Below are 27,793 nucleotides of genomic sequence, written 5' to 3'. Positions count from 1 at the left end.
ACTTTATAGTGTATAGATGCTTTTAGTTTAAAGCCAATGGTAATTTCTGTCAAAGAAAATTTTTTACACCCAGTTGCCTCAGTTATTGGGCAAAAAAAAATGTTTGCATAAATTATAAACACGGTAATAAATTATAGCTAAACTGATATAAATTTAATACATTATATGTAATTAATATACATTAAATTTTTTAGGTACAATTAATATTTTTTAAAAATAATCCAGGTAGAAACCCATGAAGAAACCTTCAACTTGAAATTGAGCCTTTAAAATAAAAGGATTTGAGGAGAAATAGTAAATGATAAAACTATAAATAACTCATAAAAAATTTAAATAAAAACAAAAAATTAAGGGCATATCTATTTTCTCCTACGTTTTTTGAGATAACTACCTCAAACTTTCAGGAAATGTTTCTTGATATATTTAGAAAATTCTGTCAGAACAAAATTTAAAAAAATTAAAATTTTATAACAAAAAAAAAAACTGTTTCTTTTTGTTTATTTTTATATAAAATTTTAATTTTTAATTTTTTTTTTAAATTAATTCCTACAGAGTTTTCTTAATATATCTTGGAACATTTCCTGAAATTTTGAAGAATGAGACATTGAAAAATGAGGTAGTTATCTAAAAAAACATAGGAGAAGATAGATTTTTAGTGAAATAGTCTATTTTTGCCGTTTTAGTTTGTGCCTCCCATAAGGCACCTATTGTTGCCTCCGACTTTGACCGGCTATATCTCAAAAATTATCTTGAATTTTTTAAATCTGTAAAAAGAATTTTGTAGCTTAGTAAAAACTAAACAAAATAAGACCAAATACTAAAAAAAGGTGTTTATCCACCCCTGTACCCTTAATACAATCTTTCAGAACTGAAACTCTAGGGTGAGATTTACAAATAAAACATGAAAAAGGTCTTTATCTAAAATTTTGAACTATATGAGTTGAGTAGTAATATGAAGTTGCAACTCTGTATCTAACTGTGAATCACTGAGCAATGAGCATATCTAAGTTTTACCACCATTTAATAAAATAATAAGTTTTTTTAGCATCCATTATTTTATAACTTCAAAATATCTAACTAATGTTTAAAGTGATACTAAATTTTACTTAATATTTAAGTTTCAACAAAACTTCAAAGTTTAACTACCAAAAAACAAAACTAAGAAAAAATGTTAAAACAGTTTCAGATATTAAAATTGAACTGTTTTACCTTATAGAAAAAAAATTGAGCTTTCACATCTATGGTCAATCAACATGATGTGAAAATAAAATAAAATCTTAAAGAAAATAATGTGTCATTTACTACTAAGAAAACAATTCTGATATTTCAAAAAGCATGTTTTTTAAACTCATCTTTGCGATTAATAACCATCAAAATCATGGTCTACACATCTTCTTTTTATGCTAGAATTTTAATCTTTACTATCTCCAAATTTTAGACTTTCATGTTGATTTTTTTTTAAATAGAAACAAAATAAAGCAAAAAAATGGTTTTTGTGTCAGGTCTACCACTCTTTATAGACAAAAAAGCAAAAATCTGTGTTACACCAAGCTACCCTAAGTTTGCCTTGGTCTACAAAAAAAGAGTTTAAGATGGAAACCAAAAAAACTTACAGCTTATCATGCTTATATACCTAAGTACCAAAATTGTAACAATAAAACTAAAAACACAATTTAAAAATAAGATTTTAGTTTAAAAAACAAGCTTGAGTTTTCAAAGGTGTTCAAACTAGCCCAATTTGTTCTGAGAGTTTAGTAACACTATTAAAGTCAAAAATACAAATTTAAGTATATCACATTAATAGAGTTTAGCCTTGTGTGGCCTAAATGCATAGGGTGCTAATGACTGTTTTGAAAACTCTCTGAGTTGAACATTGCAAAATCAAAACCCATGGACAACACATAAACAAAATATAATAATAAATCAAAACTATGTGCATTCAGAATACTAATTTCATAAATAATTTATTATTTACATTTGTACATCTAAACCTATAGTTATAAAAAATAAAAACAATACAATAAAATATTAAACATGTTACAAAATATTTTTTAATTAATTTCTAATATTAATATTAAAATTGAACTGTAAATTTAACTAATTATTCAGTTGTAAACTTACTTTATATGAAAAAAATAAAGAAATTGGAAAATTTACTTACAAAAAAAAGTAATAAGTAAAGAACCCTATAAATTAACTAAAGCATAATTAAAATTTTCACAAACTAGGCTGGGCCTAAGTAACTTGAAGCAAACCAGCATAAATAATAATAAACAACTTCAAACTTAAAAGAAACCATAAGCATTATCTTATTACACATGAAAATAAAATCCCCAACCAAAGTATTTATCTTTTAACTATTTTTTTTAATCCCTGAACCCTTCAAAGATGGTTATGGTCATACTTAATAGCTTATTACCCTGGTATTCATAGGAACAAAGACCATTCTCATCATGAAATGTAAATAAGTTTCTTTTTGGATATTTTGTTTAATAATTATTTTTTCAGGGTTGGCAATTGTTTTGGCAAATTTTCTCCAGGTCTTTAAAAGTATACATTTTAAGGTCTATTCTTAGTTTAAAGTTAAGTTTAAGGTAAAAAACTGAGTTAAATTTTAAAAATTGAAAAGATACTGTAAAGTTACTTGAAATGAGTTTAAAATAAAAAAATTTGATGATGACAAAAAAATTATCTATATGGTAGATTTTTTGTATCCTATCAAAATTTTTCTGTAATTGCCTGAGATGATGTTGTACCAATATTTAACTGAAAATATGTTAGATTTGATGTCTTTTTTAACCATTTTGGCTAAAAATTTGTATTTTATAAATACAAAAAAAAAACAATAAAACTTAAATATTTGATCTCTTTTATTTGACAATATAAAGCGATTCTATCAATAAAATAATTTATTTTGATTGCTATATAGTAAAATAAAGTCAATTAAATATTTTAGTTTATCATAAATAAATTTAATCCATAGTATGTCTTTATATAGCTTGTTTAAAACAAAGTATAAATGAATCTGATATATTTTCAGTTTGACATTGGTGCAACATCATCCTTAGTATTTACATATTTTTCTACTTAACATATAAAAATTGTTTAAAAGTCCACATTTTTCCTGTTTTTTTTTTAAATTTTTGTTCAAAATTCCTGGTTTCTTCAGGTTTCATAGTTTTTTGGCAACCCTGTTTGTTTTATTAGCATTTATTCTAAAGAGTACATAAAAAATTGATAGTTTAAAAATCAAGTACAACTCAAAAGTAAATTTTCAACATTTTTCCATACATTTTTACAATGAACTTTTAGCATTTAAAGATATTGATTTTATAAAACTAAAATTTTATCAAACTTTTATCAGTAAAATACTTACACTTTGGTATTCAATGTATTTCAAGTTTTAACTCTTTCAATTGTTTTAAATACTTTTTAACATAGAAAAATATCAGTCTTACTCTTCCCTTTACAATAAATTTAAAGAGTTCAAGAAAGTAAACTAAACTCATAGTCAAATGGTTAAGATTGATTATTTAAGGTAAAAAACATCAGTCTCAAATGGTTTGTATTAATCTAAATAATATCTCCATAAATTGCATTAAATTAAAAGTTAAATTTTGAAATTAAAAACAAAAACTCTGGTGAACATTTTAATGCCTACATAAAAGTGTTGACCACTAAATTTCAATGATCATTCAACATTTACATTCAGAATTTTTCACAATCAGGCCAGCAATAAAGAATTTTTGTAGTAAAAATGTGAATCCCCTATTGTAGTTAATAGATTAGAACTATCATGACAGGGACTATAAGTTCAAATGTTTAACTAGTAAATTAAAACTATATTATCACGGACAAAAACTTTAACTGTAGATGTTATAAATAGTATTTAATGTAATACTTAATTATACTATTCTGCAAAACTCCCATCCGATGAAATCTAAAAACCGCTTACCGATCAAAGGTAAGGTTTCAGGGTAAAAGTGATAGTAAAAAGTAAATTTAAAAAAGTAAAACACAAACTAAAAAATAAAGAAAGTAAAGGTAGGTGAGATGGGAAGTGATCGCGTGTGGAACTTGTAAGCATACCATTTTTTAAATTATAACTAGTAAATTTAAATTGTATTATGTTGGACAAAAAAATTATAATCATTAATAAACACAAAATTGGTAAAAAAAAATTATATAAATTTTAATAATTTAAAGTAATGATTAATAATATTAACTAAGGTATGATAAAGAGTTTAAAAAATTAGTTTTAAGAAAACAATAACAAATAAAACTAAAAAGTAAGATAAATGTATCAAAAAAAAACTGTGCTTAAACAGCACAGATAAATGATAAAGAATTAAATATTATTGGCTTGATAAATAAAAATAATGAAATTTATATATAAAATAAAATGAAAATGAAAACTTTATCAAATTAGAAAAAAAAACGGATTTCAACTTAAACAACTATGTTTTTTAGCTATAAAATAGAAATTGAAAAATTAAATGTATTTAGAATCAAAACTAAAACAGAGTTATAAAACTTATATTTTAATACAAGCAAAACAACAACAAAACTTTTGTCAAAAAAAGCCAGGTTAAGTGTCTTAATTTGGCTTCATCAAAAAAAAAATAAATATTTTTGTGTAAATTGTCTTAACAAATTAATCAGACCAAGTTATTAGATATTTTTTTGTTACTTTTTTTATTGTTTGACTTTTGGAGTCTCTTCGGGCCAAATAACTATAAAGTTTACAATGAAAATTTTTAGATAATAGCATAATAAAAAAATTAAGTTGATTCTATACTAAGCAAAAAGGTAAAGCGATATACTTAAAAAATAATTTAATTTTGGAAAAAGGTAGAAAAAAGCTTAATAACATAAAATAAAATGAAAAATCTTCTACAACTTAAATGTAATTTTAAAATAACTTTAACTTAAATATACTAGCTTTAAAAAAGCATATTAATAATATTTCTAAGTGTATAAGTATTTACCTAGTTTAACTATGTTTTGTATTACAGACTTTATCATTCTTGTAATTTGTTTGTGAATAAACTCAACCAAGAAAGATATATTTATTTATGATAAAGTCAAGCTGAATTGAATCAATAATGCCTGTGATTAAATGCCCTCTTGAGAGTTGCACATATGAAACACCAGACTTCGATGCTTCTGTAGTTGCCGCTTTACTTATCATTCACAATAATGTTCACATTAATGCAAATTCTTCAAAACCAAAGCTTCCAAAGATGGACCGTCCTCGAATAGGGACAGACTGCAGTGAAGAGGGTTGGAACATATTTGTACAAAAGTGGACTATGTTTAAAGATAGCATGCAGATGACAGATGTAGAAAAACGCCGTCAACTGTACCAGTGCTGTGAGGAAGATTTAGGCGATGCTATTCTAAAAGGACATAAAGATGTAGTAAATTTAAATGAGCAAGAGCTTTTAAGGATGATCAAGCAGCTTGCAGTTATTCCTGTTTCAGTTGTTGTACGACGATCAGACTTTCTTAGTGCAAGACAGGATTTGACTGAAAATACTAGATCATTTGCCGCCCGTTTAAAGGGAAAAGCCAGCACATGCTCGTATACATGTAAATGCCCAAAGGATGGCTGTAATCAAATGATAGATTTTACAGACATAATCCTAAAAGATGTCATGGTAACAGGTTTAGCCGATGAGGATATCCGTAAAGAGGTGCTAGGATGGGAAAACCTAGATGAGAAAAATGTCAATGAGACAATCGGTTTTATCGAAGGAAAAGAGATGGCACGTGATGCAATGTCGAAACCTGATGTTACAGCCTCAGTTTTCTCATACAAATCCTCAAAGAAAACCACACAAAAACCAAGTGGTAAAACAACTTGTGGCATATGTAATAAATCAACTGATAAATTTGTTTGGAGCAGTAAAAATATGAGGTATATTGAGTGTTCTGCCTGCAAACAATGCTGGATAAAGTCCCGTAAAAAAGTTTATCAAAGTCACCAAAATTATGCTGATGAGTCAAATGCACTTCTAGTTGGTGGATTGTATACACAAAACATTGATAACATTTGCAGTCGAGGTCGTAGGAAAAATATGTTCGAGCGTAAAAACGTCAAGAAGAAAAAGGAGGTACAGGGACAGAAAAATATATTTTTACACACTGGATGGCAACGGAAACCGCACAAATCCCTAAGCAATCCTCACCTACCTCCAAATGATAAGAAGTCATTACCTTACGTCAGAAAGAACACAAAATCATTGCCACCTTTGAATTGCGGTGATCATGTCGTGATATTAAATCAAAGAGGTAACTTTCCTAGTAAGTGGGGGAAAAGTGGAGTGGTGGTGGAAGTGAAGGACTGTCATCAATGTGTTGTCAAAGTTGATGGATCAGGTCGCTTAACTGTTCAAAATCGTAAGTTTCTAAGAAGATTTACCCCTCCTGTTTGCAAATGTCTAAGTAGTATCCCTTATCTGAGAAAAGCAAACATACCACTGTAAAAGTTTGTCTTTTCTGGTAAAGTTGAGTAAAAACATTTCAAGAAAAATTTTGATGTTCTGTGTTTCCAGAAGGAAGATTCTTTTTGAAAAAGAATTAAGTAATTTCTCACTGTACTAATGGTTTTCTTCAATAATGATGTTGAACCGGAATGTCTCGGATTTGCTTAGATCTATATATTCTTGACTTATATTTTATACAGAAAAGCAAACAGACCACCAAAGTTTACTTGCGAACAATAATGTGTCCGGGATGAGTGTGTGAAATTATCGGATTATTTGCAGCGTTTCCGTCTAAGACTTTATAATGCTTTTCAAAAGCTTCGTGACACCAATGTTGCTGATATTCATTTATTGTCAAGTTGGAATGCTAACTGTAAATTAATGTTTTATGGTCTATATTCAAATATTGAATAAGTTTTGTAAATCTTTGCAGTCATGGAGCAAAATATTGTTCTTATCAAGGGTGTTTCCCCTCTCACAACCGCCAATGACGTGCTCAAAAAGCTGCGATGCAAAGACAAAGTGGAAAGAGTCGAGATGCTGTTCGATTGTGTGCCGAAAGAAGGTCGTTGGTACGGAGACGCCTACCTAGAGTTTCCTGATCCCAGAGATGCTCAAGTTGTTCTTGCCAATCTCACATACAAAATACGTGGTGTCAAGGTAGACGTTGAACGTGTGAATAATGAAAGTTTTGAATCTTCTGACTCGGAAATCTCTGATGTAGAGGGTAGCTCGAGTGACAACGAATCAGACGATAAAAATTTCAACTCTGTGCTCATAAAAAAGTTGAAAGTTAACAGAGGCAACGCGTTCGGAATAAAGAAATATTTCTCTAAGTTTGGCGAAATCAAGTCTTAAATTTTTGTTACAGTTTGTTTGTTTGTTTAAGTTGTAGTTTGTTTTAACAAATCATTTAATAGTGAACTAAGTTAATCGTAATTTTTTAAATGTTTTGTCTTTTTGAGTTTAGTTTCGTTGAATTTTAGACCTGAAAAATGTGTTTAAGTTGTAACAAATTGTTTTAAAATAATTTTGTTTCGCTAGGTAAATTTACCATTTTATCTCCTTCGTAGATAAAATCTGGGGGGAGATGTATAAGTATTTACCTAGTTTAACTATGTTTTGTATTACAGACTTTATCATTCTTGTAATTAGTTTGTGAATAAACTCAACCAAGAAAGATATATTTATTTACTAAGCAATGACTCAGATCAGAATATTCGTGAAACTATGTTACCAGTCTAAATTTAACTCTCAATAACACGTGATTGTTGATTTGTTTTTATAGCAGTGATCACACAGTTTAATTGTTGGTGACTGATGAGTGTACGTTTTCGTTGGGACTTGTTTAAATTTCGACCAATGCAAAATATTATTTTACTTTGTTTTTTCTTTAACTTAATAATTATTTCTACAACTCATTTAATTTTATTTTTTAAATATATAATAATAACAAATTAAACAGTATTCCAACGCATGTTCCTTTGTGTTAACACTTCAACGGCTCTGTAAAAAATAAATACTGTAAGGTAAAATACACATAATAAGTTAAAGTTATATTTAAGCTACAGTAAAGGCTTTTAATTCATTTAACTACTATATAATAATAACCTTAATTAATTACGGGAACACTTAAAAAAATGTCGTTTAATTAAAAATATTTGATTAGCTTATATAAAAAATTGAAAAGGTACTTAATTAATTTTTTATAAAGTATTGTTAAACAATAGAATTTATCATATTTTTTAATTAAAATTATAATCATTATAATTTAATAATTTAACAGAAAATATGTTATATTTGATGTCTTTTTTAACCATATTTTTTGGCTAAAAATTTGTATTTTATAAATACATAAAAAAAAAACAATAAAACTTAAATATTTGATCTCTTTTATTTGACAATATAAAGCGATTCTATCAATAAAATAATTTATTTTGATTGCTATATTGTAAAATAAAGTCAATTAAATATTTTAGTTTATCATAAATAAATTTAATCCATAGTATGTCTTTATATAGCTTGTTTAAAACAAAGTATAAATGAATCTGATATATTTTCAGTTTGACATTGGTGCAACATCATCCTTAGTATTTACATATTTTTCTACTTAACATATAAAAATTGTTTAAAAGTCCACATTTTTCCTGTTTTTTTTTTTAATTTTTGTTCAAAATTCCTGGTTTCTTCAGGTTTTTTCAGGTTTCATAGTTTTTTGGCAACCCTGTTTGTTTTATTAGCATTTATTCTAAAGAGTACATAAAAAATTGATAGTTTAAAAACCAAGTACAACTCAAAAGTAAATTTTCAACATTTTTCCATACATTTTTACAATGAACTTTTAGCATTTAAAGATATTGATTTTAAAAAACTAAAATTTAATCAAACTTTTATCAGTAAAATACTTACACTTTGGTATTCAATGTATTTCAAATTTTAACTCTTTCAATTGTTTTAAATACTTTTTAACATAGAAAAACATCAGTCTTACTCTTCCCTCTACAATATATTTAAAGAGTTCAAGAAAGTAAGCTAAACTCATAGTCAAATGGTTAAGATTGATTATTTATGGTAAAAAACATCAGTCTCAAATGGTTTGTATTAATCTGAATAATATCTCCATAAATTGCATTAAAAGTTATACTTTGAAATTGGAAAACAAAAACCCTGGTGAACATTTTAATGCCTACATAAAAGTGTTGACCACTAAATTTCAATGATCATTCAACATTTACATTCAGAATTTTTCACAATCAGGCAAGCAATAAAGAATTTTTGTAGTAAAAATGTGAATCCCCTATTTTAGTTAATAGATTAGAACTATCATATCAGGGACTATAAGTTCAAATGTTTAACTAGTAAATTGAAACTATATTATCACGGACAAAAACTCTAACTGTAGATGTTATAAATAGTATTTAATGTAATACTTAATTATACTATTCTGCAAAACTCCCATCCGATGAAATCTAAAAACCGCTTACCGATCAAAGGTAAGGTTTCAGGGTAAAAGTGATAGTAAAATGTAAATATAAAAAAGTAAAACACAAACTAAAAAAATAAAGAAAGTAAAGGTAGGTGAGATAGGAATTGATCGCGTGTGGAACTTGTAAGCATACCATTTTTTAAATTATAACTAGTAAATTTATATTGTATTATGTTGGACAAAAAAATTATAATCAGTAATAAACACAAAATTGGTAAAAAAAAATTATATAAATTTTAATAATTTAAAATAATATTTAATAACATTAACTAAGGTATGATAAAGAGTTTTAAAAATTAGTTTTAAGAAAACAATAACAAATAAAACTAAAAAGTAAGATAAATGTATCAAAAAAAACTGTGCTTAAACAGCACAGATAAATGATAAAGAAATATATATTATTGGCTTGATAAATAATAAAAATGAAATTTATGTATAAAATAAAATGAAAATGAAAACTTTATCAAATTAGAAAAAAAAAAAAACGGATTTCAACTTAAACAACTATGTTTTTTAGATATAAAAAAGAAATTAAAAATTTAAATGTATTTAGAATCAAAACTAAAACAGAGTTATAAAACTTAAATTTTAAAACATTAACAAAACTTTAGTCAAAAAAAGCCAGGTTAAGTGTCTTAATTTGGCTACATCAAAAAAAAAAACATAAATATTTTTGTGTAAATTGTCTTAACAAATTAATCAGACCAAGTTATAAGATATTTTTTTGTTACTTTTTTCATTGTTTGACTTTTGGAGTCTCTTCGGGCCAAATAACTATAAAGTTTATGATGAAAATTTTTAGAAAATAGCATAATAAAAAAAAATAAGTTGATTCTATACTAAGCAAAAAGGTAAAGCGATATACTTAAAAAATAATTTAATTTTGGAAAAAGGTAAAAAACAGCTTAATAACATAAAATAAAATGAAAAATCTTCTACAACTTAAATGTAATTTTAAAATAACTTTAACTTAAATTTACTAGTTTTAAAAAAACATTTTAATAATATTTCTCAGCAATGATTCAGATCAGAATATTCGTGAGACTATGTTACCAGTTTTAATTTAACTCTCAACAACACGTGATTGTTGATTTGTTTTTATAGCAGTGATCACACAGTTTAATTGTTGGTGACTGATGGGTGTACTTTTTCGTTGGGACACGTTTAAATTATAACCCAAGCAAAATATTCTTTTATTTTGATTTTATTTTTAACTTAACAATTATTTCTACAACGCATTTATTATTGTTTTATATATATATAATATTAAAAAGTTACACAGCATTCTTTCAATATTACACTTATCACACATGTTCCTGTGTTTTAACGGGTTGACATACTTCAACGAAGCTCTGTAAAAAATAGATACTGTAAGGTAAAATACACAGAATAAGTTAAAGTTACATTTAAGCTACGCTAAAGGTTTTCAATTCATTTAACTAGTGTATAAAAATAACCTTAATTAGATATGGGAACGCTAAAAAAAATGTCATTTAATTAAAAGTAGTTGATTAACTTTTATAAAAATTGAAAAGGTACTTATATAACTTTTTATACAATATTGTTATGCGGTAGAATTATCATATTTGTCAATGAAAATTATAATCGTTTTAGTTGTTTTTCTTTTACTTAATATATCAAACCGTTTAAACAATTTCTAAGCGTTTTTTAACAAATGGAATATCAGTTATTCAGTAATTCAATAAATAACTTTGCGTAGTTATCAAAAATTTTGGATTGATTTTTAATTCTAGTTAAGTTTAGATTGTTTGTGTTTTTTTACAAAAAAAAAAGGTTTGATTCTCTCAGGCTTTATATTTTTGTTACTAAATCTACTTTGGGCCAGCAGGCAAAAAAACAATTGCTTTTATAAAAGCAATAGTAATTTATTGCTCAAGAGACTGCGTGGCCCAATTAAGGCTTTTTATTCCTTATCAAAAGATTCCGAATTCAAGTCCCAGCGTGGTCTATATTTAATTTTAATTGAGTTTGCATGTAAATTAAAAGTTGTTTGTAATAAATAGAGGATACTTTTTGATTTTTATGCAGTTTATTACAAAATAACAGCTTACGAAATTTGCTTTGAAAGTACAATGGTGGTATCGTATATTTTTTTTTATATGCATGATGTATACCTTTATGTTTTTTAATATAAGTTGATTTAATTTGTACGATAAACTTTAAACTAACACAAAATTTATAAGCAATTTTTCTGAATATAGTTTTTAAATGGAAATAAACTACCTTATCTATTAAAATATAAGTTTCTAAAAGAAACTGAGTTTTTAGATTGATTAAAAACACCTATATTTTAAAAAAATTAAAAAGTTACATTTCAATTTAACTGCATTAAGAAGTACTATAAAAAAGCTAAACAACATTGGACCTTATAAAAAAAACATGATAATTTTTACTCCTATACTTGCGTATAGGAGATCCTCAGTCACAATGTTATACAAAACGTTATACAAAACCCAATACGAAGAATGTAACTCACTTATAAATATAAAATTGTGAATTATCTTATTTAATTTTTTATTAGTAATATTGCTGCGGTGTTGTTTTACAAAAAAACAAAACAACGAAAAAGACGTATAACATCTGTATTATCAAGTTTTTGCTTAGGATATTTCTAATACTTTTACAGATTTTGTTTATAATAGCTGTTAGTTAATATGTTTGAATAACATTTACTTACGAGCGTTAACTTTGCTCGATTAGCTTTTTTTTGCAGTTTTTAAATAATATCCAAACTTTAGATCCAATTATTTTCTTTACTTTTAAAGCTAACTAAGATTTTTTTTCTAGAGAATGCTCCTTTGCCTTTTATTTAAAAAATTTCATTGGATTTGGGTTTGAACTTTTGGGTGGGGCCCCTTAGAATTTTTTTTTGGAATTTATACTTTAACGGATTTTTGAGCAAAAAAACATAATTACTTTTATTTTTGTATTTTAATATTTTTACTTTGCTCTGTTCTCAAGGGTCTTTGTTTTTTTTAATTTCTAATATTTTATTAATATATACAAATATACCTTCAATTTATAAGTTTAAAAACCTTCAATTTTCTAACGGTCACTGTAGCAAAAAAAAAAAAACTTAATTTAATACTCTTATTTGTAACTATTAAAAATGGTCCACGCTATTTTTTAGTGTAAACTGTTTTTATGTAAGACATGACCCATGTACGTTTGACTAAAATTATCATTAATTGAACATGAAATCTCTCATAAAAGAAGTATGAAAAAGTTGCACAAAAATCACAAGCTTAGTGAGCTGCTGCAAGTAAATAATCATTAGTCAATGGTTAGGTTACACATATGTTAAAAATGCAAATATTTTTTTTGTTATTTAAACTTATTGTAATTTAAGTTATTATTGTTCAATTTTAATGGCATTTATAATGTTTAGGGTACACACAATATAAAAAAGTCTTAAATCTTCTAAAAAAACTGTATGTTGTAAAAGTAAGTGCCGCTATTATTGTAGATGACAGCAAGGTAATAAAGCTGTTATAAATACAATACAAAATCCAACTGTATAAAGAAAGTTTCAGCTCAATATTTTATTATGAGGCTTTAATTTTAGTTTTAAAAGAATACTTAATTACATTTTTTAATAACGATGGGACTTGAACCCCCAATATTACGATTCGTAGCCGGAGGCAACGTATCCATTCGTATCCATTGGGCCACGGGGCCCGTCTAATGAGAGCGCTTATTTGAATTTATAAATAGTAAGTTTTAGTTGAAAATTCTACCTCACATTTCTCTCACCTTTTCAAATATCTTCAGCTAAATTTTCACGTCATAATGTAAATTTATTTTTGACTGAAATTATATTGCTACTAGCTTCAAGTTTAAAAGTGTCCTCTAAGACGTTGCCTTATGAATTCTATACACTTGATTTTTATTAGTCTTTTTGACTAATTTATTTTGTAAGCAAACTCTGCCTTTTATTCAAAAATTGAAAACTTTACAATTTTTTTATCTTTAGTTCATTTTCAGGCTGTTTTTAGCTTTATAGTGACGTCAAATTTGTGGATAAATTTCGATTGTAGTTATTTTTACCAAATTTACCTAATATGTACTACACTATTATCATTAATTATTATGTTTTATTAAATTTGTTAATATTACTTATATTTTGTTCTGTAAAAATAATTAAAAACAATTTAGTACGATCTATTAACAATAATTTTATGAGTACCTGTGTAAATACAGTTTTGATGTAACAACATAACAAAAAGTAGTAGCTTTTTGAAAAAAGTTTAAAATTAAAGAAACAAATTTGATTTTATACATTTTATCATTTAAAAGTCTATCAATAATTGTTATGCTTTAGCTTTATTAAATTCTGCTAAATTTGAATGTACTATTATGTAAGCTTCATTGAAGGTAATACAAAATGTTCGATTAATAACAATATAATAAAGAATAATAAATACGTGTGTAAAATTATTTAGTGTACTAAAACAACTAGTACGAAGTCTTGTTAAAAAGTCTTTAATCTATCAAAAAAAGTTTTGTATAACTTTAGATTTTTAGCTTTTTTTTAAGCACAACGCATTTAAGCTTATTCTTTTTTATTTGCAATGTCAGTTGCTTATAATTTTTAAAGTGTGGAAGTTAATTTACTTTGAACAAAATAAAAAAATAAAACATTATTTTATACTTAAAAAAACTCCTTTATTGACAGTTTTTATTCTTTTAAGCCTACTTTAAAACTTAAAAAACATTAGTTGCTTATCAAATGTAAAACATAAAAAAAAAACAAGCTAATTAAGTTTTAAAAAATATATATTTATTAAACACTAGATAACATAAGTATTCACAATGTCTAATAGCATTTAGTAGATTAATTGTGTAAATTACAGTTTTTTAAAACTATAACTTGTAAATTACGTGAAGTTTAAAGATGATAATAAACAGTTAGAAACAAATTTCTAAGGCATTTGTTTCAATATTAGTCAAAGTATCACTGCTCGGTAAAAAAACAAAATCTAATACAGTCGTTGTTACTATATGATAAATAAAAATTTATAGTCATTTTTTTATACTTGTAGTACAATGAAAAATATGTAAGCATTTTCAATAGTTTTTCACAGATTGTTTAGGAGGCAAATGAGAAACTTATCTAACGAAATCTATTAAAAAAGTTTCTTTTGTTTTGATTAAATGGCAACTATATCACCTAATATTTACTTTTTTTTTCTAGGTCTAGATAAATCAGACTTGTTTTAAATTATAAAACCTCAAATGATAAGAATTTTAGACAGTTTGGCTAGACATAATCTACAATGCTTTTTAGTTTGAGCTTATTTTATAGGCGTATTGGTTAGACAATTTTAATGTGGTAGTTTACGCAAGGCATTGATTAAAATGAATAAAACAAATAAAATAAGTTATGGCATGCTATTTTTTTAATTTTGTTGTTACTACAGATTACCAAGGTCAAAAACTATAACTTATTTAGATTCTTCTTAAATAGTTTAAGTTATAAACAAGTCTTTAGATAAAAAACAATTATAACTAAACAAGTTTTGAAGAAACACTTTATTACATACACAAAGAAAATTAAAGTTTACAAAACAAGCAGCTAAAATTTTAAAGGAAACTTTAAAGAAAAGAATAGAACGTATAGTAGCTCTCTGCACTTACTAACATGAGTGATGTTATTTATAAGAAACGCTATGTTTATCTTTTAAGTCTGAGATTTTTCATTTTGTACAAACTTACATTTCAGATTTTTGAAGTAAAAAAAAAAATTTAAATTCGAACTTAAAACAGTAATAAACTATCAATTTTAAAAGAAGTGAAAGTGTCCATCGAAATACAATTTTTTTATCTAGCAACTATCACAAGTATTTTTGCAATTGTTCTTAACATACTGGTTTGAATTGCAGTATATTTTCCAATTAACACAGCTGGCATCATTATCTTCACATTGTCCTGATAAAAATATTACACAACTTGAAGAAAACTATTATGACGAAAAAGGTATTTCTTAATTGTATATTTATATTAAGTATTTTTATATAATAACTGTTTCAACTTCATGAAAGTAAACAGCTCTAGCTTATCTACCCATCAGTTTAATAACTTTACTACTCAAGAAATATTTATGGCAAGTACACTTTGTTTTGAAATCGATGCTTACTCTTTTTTATTAACAAACTGAAAATATTAAAACTTGTTTTCAATTTCCGTTAAAAAATTCCATATAGGTGTTATTGTTAGCATTAAAGTTTAAAGTTAAATTTTAGTTAGGAAATAAATTATATTTAACCTAATTTGATTGCCTTGTTTTAAGAAGCCTGTATATAGATTTAATACTACTGCATTACTATCTAAAATATATAAAATATTAGTTTATATTGATATTATATGTATAGTTTTGTTTTAAAATGCATAAAAAAAAGTTTTTTTATAAACAGCTGAAGTTTAGCAACATAAGACACTTTTTTATTCTTTAAAACTTTGCAGTTTACAATAAACTTATTCGAAAGCCCTTTAAAGTGGGTGTAGCATTTAAAATAAAAACGTATTCTGCTAATTGAATCATTTTCTGCTGTAAAGAAATATCATTACATATATACTAGTTTGTGATTTTTATTTTAAACTTTTTATTTTTTACTTATAACAAACAAACTTCTAGTGGTCGGCCTGGTGGTGGTGTTGGGAGGAGGGGTGACGCTCGTTGTCGTGACAACGCCCCCGGTGGTGGTCGTCAGGGGCGGAGGGGTGAGTAATTTCGTTGTGGTTCCTCCGCACTTGTCGCAAGACTTGGCGCAGTTTTCCGCCATCCAATCAACGTACTCGCCGGAGGTGCAGTAGCCCTGGTTCAAGTAAGCGTAGCAGTCCTTTTCAACGTCCTCGCACTCTGACGGTTTTGTCGTTGTCGTGGCAACGGTTGTCGTCGGGGCTGTTGTTGTTGCAACAGTGGTCGTCGGGGTTGTTGTAGTGGCAACGGTGGTTGTTGGGATGGTTGTCTTGGTTACGGTACCGCACTTGTTGCAACTAACGGGACAATTTTCTGTCATATACTGACCCCATTCATCACTATCACAGTGACCTTCTCCTTCCCAGTAAGCGCAGTTGTCTTTCAGGTCTTTGCACTCAACTGGATTCGGTTTTGTGGTTGTTATGGGTGGTGGGGTTATGATTTCAGTTGTCGTGGTAACCTTGTCGCATTTACCGCAAGATTTAGGGCAGTTCTTGGCCATCCATTCTCCCCACTCATCCGATGTACAGTACCCTTCTCCAAGCCAGTAATTGCAATTGTCCTGGGTGTCCTCGCAGTCCACGGGGTCAGGTTTAGTGGAGGTTATCGGCGGTGGAGTGGCAATTTCCGTCGTCGCCGGTTTCACAGTGGTAGTCGTGCATTTGTCGCACGAAACCGGGCAGTTTTCTTTCATGTACTGACCCCACTCTTCAGAGTCGCAGTGACCTTCGCCTTTCCAGTATCCGCAATTTTCTTTCAGGTCTTTGCACTCAACTGGATTCGGTTTTGTGGTTGTTATTGGGGGCGGGGTGATGATTTTAGTTGTCGTGGTAACCTTGTCGCACTTACCGCAAGATTTAGGGCAGTTCTCGGCCATCCATTCTCCCCACTCGTCCGAAGTGCAGTACCCTTCTCCGAGCCAGTAACCGCAGTTATCTTTGGTGTCCTCGCATCCACCTGTGGTCGGCTTCACTGTAGTCGGCTTCACTGTGGTCTTCGTGCACTTGTCGCATGACTTGGGGCAGTTTTCGGCCATGTACGCGACCCACTCCCCGCCTGCGCAGTGCCCCTGCTCCTTCCAGTACTGGCAGTTGGCCTGCTTGTCCTGGCACCCGCCTCCTCCTGTGCCGCCTCCTCCGCCCGGACTGCAGTTCATTTTGAACTGCTGGTTGACGCCCCTGGTCTGGTCCTTGTCCTCGCATCTGCAACGAGTTGTTAAGTTTTATTTTATCGTTTTTTGAGCAATGTTGAACTCAGGCGTCAAAACCTGAACCGCCTGAACAGAAAATACAAGAAGAAAAAGAAAAAATTTAAAGTTGTTTTGGTAGACTTGCATAACACACTCGTTATGTTCAAACCGTTATATCTTTTACCATCTGTTTTGAAATATCTTTTAAAGCGAACGACTAATCTAAAAGGTGGAAGAATACACGTTAAATAAGTGACTGTAAAAACACAGAAATGCCTAAAACTTGCTATGAATACAACGCAAAAGTATATGAGATATTCAAAAAAAAAACATTAACAATATTAACAATTGACTTTATGACGTCATAAAACAAGCAAAACGTAATGATTTTATTCGTTATGCAGCGATAGACTGCAACACAGCAATATTTTCATCACCTGTGAATGTAGTCGGTGGAAGCGCACGGGTATATTTCCTGCACCAACTTGTACATGCCCGGGTCGTACCTGTACAACTTCTCCCTCGTGTTGATGTCGTTCTGTATTCCGTCGCCACCTGCCGGCCCCAACCTCTGCTGGTTGAAAAACACCTGCGTGCCTGTGAGGAAATTATTAATTATTGTAAAATTATATTTGGATAAGATTTTATTATTACCTGATGATCTCTTATTTTGAGTATAACAATCTTTTTGAAACTAGAATTTTGTTGGAAATTGTATTATACTCTTTATCAAGAGTTGGAACTTTAATTGTTATCTTTAAAGGTAAAAGTTTATGGTAAAAAATTAAAGTTTTTTAAACTAGTTTCATTGGTAAAAGTTCAGCAAAGTACAAGTGAGTGTGATATGTTTTTGGTTTAACACTGAAAGTATCATTCAAAAGTTTTCAAAGACAAACTAAACAACTCTGTCATGAAAATTGCAGATCAGCTGAACTGATAATTTACTGTATTTTTCGATAACTTACTCAAGCATGAACACGCTTTTATAATTGTTCTTCAAAGTTTTGATCTGTACGTGTTTTTAAAATAGTGTTTTTTTCTCATGGCGGCTAGTGTACACAGGTTTTGAAAAGTATGAAGACCACTGCTTTGTACGACTAACACTCTGCAAAGTACTCTACTTGCTGGTGTTGGCTAAAACTATATCTCCAAGATTTTAGAAAAATCTGTCCTAACAACTGAACAAAATTATAAAAAGCAAAATTTTATGACGAAACAAAATAAAAGTAGCTCACACTCGGTGAAATAATGCAAAATACTCTCTACAATTCACCTTCAAACTACAAACGACAAAAAACCGCTCAAAATAACTTGTCCTGCGCAATACTTTGCACAGCTTTGTATAAGTTTAACAAAGTAAAACTCACACTCGGCGAAGTACTCGATGTTGTTGGTGTTGGCGTAGGTGTTCCTCCACTTGCCCTGGCTCCTGGCGTACAACCAGTTTCGCTGCAGCCTGCTGGTGAAGTCGGGGATGGCGGTCCTGGCGGCGATGAGCTGCACGCCGTGCGCGAACTCGTGCATCAGAATGTCCTGGGCCGGTCCGAACCTGGACAAACAAACGGTGGTTTGATTTCTGCTGTTCAACTATCTTAGTTAGCAATAACGCGTGCAAGCAACAAAGTTTGCGCATTTTAAGTAAAAATTTTTGTTAGTTAACAAATTATTTGTGCATAGTAAGGTTGTTAAAAAAATGTAAATGTTAATTTTCTGAACGAGCCTCTTTTTTTTTTTATGTTATACGCTGAGCAGTGAATTTTGTACGTTAAGCATGTGAACACAAACTTATAAAATCGCTTAATTTATTATTAGTAAAGAAGCATAATAAAAAAAAATCTAGTCAAACTAGTGAAACATTGTATTGTTAATAAAATTTAGAATTTATAACTGATTAATCTCCTTATATTTAAGTTGAGAACTTTGATTGTCATCTTTAAAGTAAAAAGTACGCAATATAAATAGTTTAATATTTTTAATTTTTAAAACACTTAACTTTTAGTTATACTTTTTTAAAAATGTATAATTTGATAAAAAAGTAAGTTAATTTTGGAATATTGAAATAAAAATAGTGTGTCATTCGTATTAAAGAAATTGAATAAAAATATTCAAGATAAGTATAATATTCTTTTAGTTTTATCGTAGCTAAAGCTAGTACGTATGTTGTTAACAACAGTAACAATATTACAACATTTAGGTTTTTCAAGACGTCTTTTAGGTATGTCAATTATTCTTTACTATACTCGCCATAAATAAAAAATTACTTCAAAAATTTCAACAACTAACGGATCGGCCCTCTCGCACAGAACGTTCTCTTCCGCGCCGACGGTCACCGGTATCTCGTAGGTTCCACCGGCCGCCCTGTGCGTCCATCCCCGCAAGTGCCGGTACTCTGGCGTCTGTTGAGATTTTATTCTTTCGTTTTATTGATTGGTTTGTTTCTTAAAGTTTAAAAGGTTAAATTATAGGAATAGGTTTTACTAACACGTAAGAAATTTTAAAGGCATTTGGTGTACGACTCGATAAGCGAAAGATTTTTCGTACACCAGGTCCTCAAACCAAACAGGTTGAGCGTTTTTTTATCGTTTAATCAAAAATTTATATGTATTGAAGTATAAGTAAAAATTGTCTTAATAAAGTTAATTCTAGATTATCACTTAAATCAATTGTTAGATTTTTCTAACTAAAGGAAGTGAGGTATATAAAAAAGGCCTGGTCATTTGATTAAAACATATTTCGCTGTAAAAACTATTATTTTTCACCATATTTTAACCGTTTTCTTATTTCACCGAGGAAAAAACAGCAAAGTAACAAAACTTTCGAATTTAAAATATAAAAATTAAAGCTTATGTGTGAAAAACGGTAGGACTTTTTATGTGTACTATTTTATGGGCACTATTTTATGGGTAGAATTGCTGCAATCAATTCTGCCTATAATTTGATGTGATGTCATTAACATTATGTGTAGTATTTACATGTTGCTGCAATTAAGTTGCTGCAATTAAATGAAAAATAAAATACTGTCCAGTCCAGGCCTTATATAAATATTATGGATAGTTTTTGAGTTTTAAATTTATAAACAAACAAATAAAGAAAAACTTGAATACACACAAACCAATAGTTTGATTTGTTTGTACATTTATTTAAATTATATTTTGTAAACTAAAAAATTAGTGGCTAGACTTATTTAAAGATTATGGTTAATTTTTTTTAAAGATTTAATAAAGAAAAAAAACTTGAATACTTTTAAACCAATTGTTTGATATAAAATTATATTTATGTAATTTATGTTTTTTATTTTAACAGAAGCAATGGCTTGGCATATTATAAATATTTTGAAGTTTTTATTTATTTAAGATTTTATAAACAAAATAAAAAAAATAAAATTGAACAGACATAAACCAATTGTTTGATTTATAGTTGTATATATGTAATTTATATTTAGTAAACTTATAAAAGTAGTGGTTTGCTCATATGTGTACTATTTTATGGGCACTATTTTATGTGTAGAATTGCTTTAATCAATTATATTCAATGGGTAGTATTTAAATGTTGCTGCAACTAAATGAAAAATAAAATACTTTCTAAGCCTTATATAAATATTATGGATAGTTTTTGTAGTTCTAAATTTATAAACAAACAAATAAAAAATAACTTGAATACACATAAACCAATAGTTTAATTGATTTGTACATTCATTTAAGTTGTATTTCGTAGACTAACAGAAGTAGTGGATAGACTTATTAAAAGATTATGGATAGTTTTTTTTATGTAATATTTAATAAAAAAAAAAGCTTGAATACACTTAAACCAATTGTTTGATTTAAAAGTAGACAGCATCTTATTTTTACTTAATTGCAGCAACATCTAAATACTACCCATAATTTAAATGAAATCACATAAGTTAGTTGAAGCAATTCTACACATAAAATAGTGCCCATAAAATAGTACACATAAAAGCAAACCACTACTTTTATAAGTTTACTAAATATAGATTACATATATACAACTACAAATCAAACAATTGGTTTATGTGTGCTCAATTTTTATTTTCTTGTTTTGTTTATGAAATCTTAAGTAAAAAAAAATTTCAAAATATTTATAATATGCCGAGCCATTACATACTTCTGTTAATAAAAATAATATAAATTACATAAATATACTTTTAAATCAAACAATTGGTTTAAGTGTATTCAAGTTTTTTTTTCTTTATTAAATCTTAAATAAAAAAAAAATCATAATCTTTTAATAAGTCTAGCCTATACTTCTGTTAGTTTACAAAATATAATTTAAATAAATGTACAAATAAACCAAACTATTGGCTTATGTGTATTCAAGTTATTTTTCATTTGTTTGTTTATAAATTTAAAACTACAAAAACTATCCATAATATTTATATAAGGCCTGGACAGTATTTTATTTTTCATTTAATTGCAGCAAATTAATTGCAGCAACATGTAAATAATACACATAATGTTAATGACATCACATCAAATTATAAGCAGAATTGATTGCAGCAATTCTACACATAAAATAGTGCCCATAAAATACTACCCATAAAAAGACCTACCCTGTGAAAAAACAAGCAATTGTGACGTCACTCACCCAGGGAACCTGCTGGTGCCTGCCGATGATGGTGACTCTTCCCTTGTTGTAATACATGTGATCCCTGATGCCTTTGTTGTCCGAAAGCATGAACCTGACCGTGTAGCAAGCTCTCTTCAGCGCCCTGTGTGAAGTTTGAAGTTTTCAAATTTAATTAGAAAACAAATTACCGCTTTCGCATTGTACTCACAATTTCCGCATGATTCCCACCCAGCTTTTTTACTTGAACTTTTAAATTTTATTTATTTTTGTTTTTGTTTACTTAATTTTTTAGAATCACTGTTAACCCTAACCCTTATTTTTAGTCGGTAAGCGGTTCTCGGATTTGATTGGTTGGGATTTGTGCGTTTCTTGCTTTCGAAAAACACTCAGCAAGTTTTGGAAGGCATTTAATGGGATACTTTTCAAAGAGAAGCAATTTGAGAGTGTTAAAAAAATAAGTACTTGTAAAATAAAAACAATACAGCGCCTTACTAGATAAATTCCTGGTCTAAAGCGGTAAGTTTTTTTTACCAATGAAAAAATAAACTTCTATTTTGATTACATCTCAGATGATAAGTAATATTAGCGAGAAAAATTACTTGTACAAAAACATTGTAGTTTTGAAAAATAAGTTTTTTGTTACTCTGCTTCCATTTAAACATTATTTTAAAGTTAGCTAATTATAAAAATAACTTCACCTATCATCAACTACATAATTGGCTAGTATGGGCACACCGTAAGCTTGCGTGTACTTCGTGTAAAAGTTAGTGTCCAGTCTGTGCCTTCTCACTATGTCCGCTGGAGGCCGTCTTACCTGTTTATTTTTTTTTTTAATAAACTGTTTAAGTTTTTTTTGTTCACCAAGTATTTTAAAAATATAAACTTTCATAAGATTAGTTTTCATTAGTGTGATATTATCCATACCAATACACTTTTTTATTGTTTTGTTACTGTTGTTAGATAATAACATATCTAAGCGTTTAAGAATAAATTATAACAGAATTCAAACTGATTAGTGTTATAATATGTTTTTTACTGAAGTTGAGATTTGTATGTTAATCTTAATCTAGTTGTTTGTACTCGAACTTCGTTTTAGTTTTATTTTATTCGGATACTACTTAACATATTTCAATATTCTTTTGATTATCAGAGGTAGTTAAACCATGAAAATAACATGTGTGTATACTTTTGTTAACATTAATATAACCTTAGTATCTGACATTTGATATAACTTTTGCACTGTACGTACAGTATACGTATAACACAAATACTTAAAAGTATCAAAATTCTACTGTGAACTTTTTAAGAACGAGCAATTATTGTGTGCAAGTTAAATTTTAATTAATAATAGTACTTATTAGTTTATTACAAAAAAAAAACTTAAAGCTTAGTATTTATAAATATGACGTCAGAACTTACGTAGTTGCACTCGTTGCTAGTGGGAGCCGCATCCACGTTGGCAAAGAAACCGGGATCCAGTTGTTCCGGCTCGATTTCCTGGCCCAGCTCCGATTTGAAGCTGATGTCGTAGTCGTTGGCTAGATCCGATCCCGACGTTATCCCTGAAAATAAAAAAATAAACTAAAAAATACCTAGAAACTAAGATTGAAGACTTTTTAAAGTGAGTTTGAAAGAACACATTCTTTTGCTCTTTGACGGTCCGAAACAAAAAAAAGCGTTACGTGAAATTTTAATTTGAAGGATTTGCAAATGTAATTTGTAAATTTTAACTTTTTATGAAATTTTTAGCTTAATCTTTTATTACGTATTGAATTAAAAGCAACAATTCTTACCAAATTATTTTAAACTTTTTTTTAAAGGACCCTACTTTATTCTAACACCAGATTTTTAAGTTATTTTTATCTGTAAAACTTACTTGCAATTATGTTGAAAGCGATATTTTTTATTGAAATAGTTTTCTTATTTGGCAAGACAATTTTCCAGTATTTAGAAAGCCTAGAAAAACCAGAAAACTCAATAATTCCACTTTTGTTTGAGTCTTCTATCTGTTTTTATATTATGAAATAACTTTTTTTTTTGAGTTATTGCATGCATGACAAGTTTATGCTTAACTTTTTTATTATCTGTTTATTTAGTACTTATTTAGCTAGTAGCTACAACTTTTTTTTTAGTTAAAATTATTTTGTATTCCATAGATAATATAATACAAATTAAGTTCACTTTTGATGATATTCATCTAATTATACTTTAGAAATCTGTTTAACTTAAAATTCTATAATTTATTTTAAAGTTTTGATGTTTTTTCGTTATCAACGTCAGCTATGTTTAGGATTTTGTAATTAGTTTAGATTTTTAAATGATTTAAAAAAATAGCTATTTAAAACTTGGATTTGATAGAAATTTGTTGTTGTTGAATTTATTTTTACCTTTAATCACTTACTTTTGAAAATTAAAAAAAAAATATTTTAAAGTTTTCTTAAATAAAAAGCTTCCGTATATTTATTAAATTGAATACGTTATAATGCGCACTTCCTACAGTCGTGTTCAAATTCATGTGTCATTGTTGTATTTATCACTTAGTAGTACCGTGTGCACAAACAAAGTGTTGCAATAAAAATTCAAAGTGTTTTACTTTAAAGCTACAAAAAAAAAAGAACTTGGTTTGAAAAATAATCTATCTATATGTAATATAGATAGATTATCTTTATATATTTATATAGATAGATTATCTTATAATATAGATAGATTATAAAATAATCTATCTATATCTAAATAAAATTTGCAGATAGACCTTTAAAATAGTTGTTATTACTTTACCATTGTTTCATTTGAAACAGTGCATAAAAGAGCTCCTGGAAAACTTGCATGTTACTTTATTGTTTTCGGAGCTTTTTTAGATTGATGTTTTTTGTACAAAAAAAAAACTCACTGCTATGCCGTGCCAACGCTTGTTGGTTCTGTTGTAATCGTCGAAAGTTGTGTCGTTCCAGTAATAAAGTTTTGCGTTCTTTATTTCATTGCTACCAGCATCTATTTTTACGCCTTTCACGACGTAATACTTTGGCATTTTGTACACGAACGAACGAGATCTGAAAGTGACAAAATAACTTTTACTGATATTAAAAACTAAATTATAGCTTCTGCTTCATTTTTTTATTTAATATTTTTTTTGTGATAAAGTGTTATACAGTTAGTATATCCTGCAAAAAAAAAAAAAGTTTTAAAAAAGTTGTAGTTTCATCAAACATATCAGCTTCGTATTTTTTACATAAAAACAACAACGAAAATGCAACAAAACAAAACTTTATACATTATTCTTTTAAAGTTTGATCTACTACATAAATTAAATTACTTTCCATGATAAACAAAAAGTTTAAGCCAAACTTCTGCCGTTTTAAACCACTTAATCTGAACTTTAAGGTTTTTTATATTAGCTATGTTGTTAAATTTCGTTTTTTTATAATTTATTTAAATAATTTGCAAAACTGACGTGCTGATTCCGGGTATGCCGGGCAAGGCAAAAAACTTAGAAGTTGTAGTGTCATCACCATCGTTCATCAGCTTTAAATTGACACCTTCCATGGGGGTCGGAACCACGTCAGTCAACCATGTGCCATTGCAAATCCATGTTCCATCTGCGTTAAAAAAAAAATTAACTTCGAATATCGTCCAAAAATCGCAAGTTGACAAAAGTTTGTTAATTTTAAAACTTACTTAAATTTGGAATGACATTTTTAGTTTTGCAAAATTGTGCTTTGCTCTTGGCCGCAGTAAACAAAAATAGTATTGCAACCAGTTTCATCATGTTTTAAATTTTAATTTTTTAAGCTGTAAATTAAAATATTAATCATGTAGCAACTAATGTTTTTATTAATAAGTTCTCCATTAAAAAACTTAAATTATAAGATAAATTAACTTTTACTTATAAACCATTGTTTATTTAATAATCAAATGTTTTAGCAAAACATTAAAAACATATTTTGTCATGATAAATATCACAAACAAGTTCTTAAAGTATACATAAAACTTTATTCAAAAATGAAAAACTTGTTGAGCTTATCTAATCAGGCTTTGAGTTTTCAAGCAGCGTCTACTTTAGGTTGCCCTACTCTGCAGACTCGAAACCTGCACTGATGCAAACAAAACATTTCGCGCGTTTTTATACATCTCATCAGCGCGTCGCCTTTGCGTCATCGTTTCCCACCCGGAGGCAAAAATGCAGCAGTTTTCGTGCGCAAAATGCTCGTGACACGCGTGCTCTTTCTCAACACCCTTACTTCACGTGTTTCAATGTGAAATTAGAATGGCTTTTTACGTGCGAGTTTTTGTAACTGAACTTGCGTGTTTGGTTGTGCAATTTAATTTAAAGCCGACCGCACAAAAATGTTTCGGTTTAATTTCTTTTGCTTGTTACGTTTTTGTACTTGACGCTTGTAAGTACTTGTTTAGGCACACTGGAAAGCTTCAATACATTTTTGCTCAACCAAAACTTATATAAAAAAATAATGATTTCGATTTGAAAGTATAACAACTTTGATTTAGGGATGCGTACTTATTTTGTAACGCACTAAGTTTGTGACTTGAGTGAAAATTTGAAAAATTTTTAATGTCGACCACATAACATTGTTCGATGATTTTCAGATTTGGTATTTTTATATTGGAATTGTTTCTAGGTATTTAATTACAATGACTAATTTCTATGGAATTTAACTTAATTATATTTATTTCAATACATATGTATATAATCTGTAAGTTAAACAAATAATTAAAATTTTTTATTATTAGTAGTTTTTAACAAAATAGTTTCTAAATATCTTAAAGCTACGATTAACAATTAAACATTTTTATACAATTTACGGTAAAAAATGTTTTAGTTTAGGTTTATTATTAAAATGACTTTAAAAACTAGTATAAGTTTTATTTTGGAGACGTGAGCTTTAACTCTTTGTCGATTTTATGACAAAAAATCTACTTTTTTTTTTATACTAGTTTGCAAAATAAACAATAGCTTATTGGACCACTAATTTAGTCTAGTGGACATAATACGACCTTGATTTTGTAAGTATTTTACCTGGTAAATTGTATTTGTTCAAAAGTTCCTTCTACAAGTTAAATAACAGCATTGGAAAAATTTGTTGTGATAAAGAATATTAATTAACTTTTACACTAATACAATGTCTAAATGCATATTTTATTATAAAAAATGAATATGGATACTTATATAAACTTAGTATAAGTCATATAATAGTTATTTTCTTGAATTTTTTTCATTGGGAAAAATAAAAAATATTAAAGCTGTGTGCGTTAGAATGTCAAATATTTTTTTAAGGTTTTAAAATGATGTAGTGAAAATTTTTCGATACTGTTTGATAGAATATACTTTTTATGATTTTATTTTTACTACTTTTAAGTTGAAAACAAAACTTTTTTAAATTTAATAAACAGTTTCAAATACAAAAAAAAGCTTACAATATTCATAAAACACAACATAAGTATAATAAAAATTACAAATAAGTAAAGAAATCGTCTGTGCATATATTTACATATTGCGAAGATTGCGTGCAAGAACAAAAGCTAAAAGTTTGTGTGTTTATTGAGTCACTTAAGCTTATTAAATTCAACATAATCCCCATTAAAGTTTGCACCCGTTACTAAATTTATGTAAGATTAAAAAAAATAAAGAAAGCTTTACATAATGTTTTCTAGAATTAAAAGAATAAACGCAAAACATATTTTAGTATAGTTGCAGCTCAAATTATTGGAACACATTACTATTAGATACACAATGAATTCTAACAGATATTTTTAACCATTATATTTTATTCTACAATTTTTAAGCTTTAAATATGTTACATAGTATTTAA

At 27.9% G+C, this 27,793-nt stretch overlaps 1 protein-coding gene across 1 annotated transcript; it reads right to left on the bottom strand.

Annotated features, from left to right (window-relative positions):
- Positions 1-14,995: 14,995 nt before the first annotated feature.
- LOC145835164 (uncharacterized) lies at positions 14,996-25,760 on the bottom strand. Its single transcript, XM_082942717.1, has 12 exons — positions 25,644-25,760; positions 25,420-25,564; positions 24,859-25,018; positions 23,845-23,974; positions 23,388-23,530; positions 22,667-22,782; positions 21,987-22,110; positions 19,668-19,780; positions 18,752-18,933; positions 17,822-17,981; positions 16,124-17,397; positions 14,996-15,423 (listed from the first exon to the last, which is right to left on the bottom strand). Exons 1-12 carry the CDS (start codon positions 25,732-25,734, stop codon positions 15,320-15,322), a joined length of 2,742 nt encoding a protein of 913 aa, XP_082798843.1. The 5' UTR covers positions 25,735-25,760; the 3' UTR covers positions 14,996-15,319.
- Between the last annotated feature and the right edge of the window lie 2,033 nt (positions 25,761-27,793).

The sequence above is a fragment of the Thalia democratica genome, chromosome 4 (assembly GCF_965202585.1).
Source record: "Thalia democratica chromosome 4, ktThaDemo2.hap1.1, whole genome shotgun sequence".
NCBI lineage: Eukaryota > Metazoa > Chordata > Thaliacea > Salpida > Salpidae > Thalia > Thalia democratica.
The sequence above is the reverse complement of the archived record's forward strand: the minus strand, read 5'-3'. Positions and strand labels throughout refer to the sequence as shown.

Coding starts and splice junctions, on each gene's coding strand:
- LOC145835164 (XM_082942717.1), bottom strand. CDS start 25,734: ATGATGAAACTGGTTGCAATACTATTTTTGTTTACTGCGGCCAAGAGC. Junction 23,975..24,858: donor AGCGTTGGCACGGCATAGCA/GTGAGTTTTTTT, acceptor ATATAAAAACAG/ATAGAAGACTCAAACAAAAG. Junction 19,781..21,986: donor GGCACCAGCAGGTTCCCTGG/GTGAGTGACGTC, acceptor AAATCTCAACAG/ACGCCAGAGTACCGGCACTT.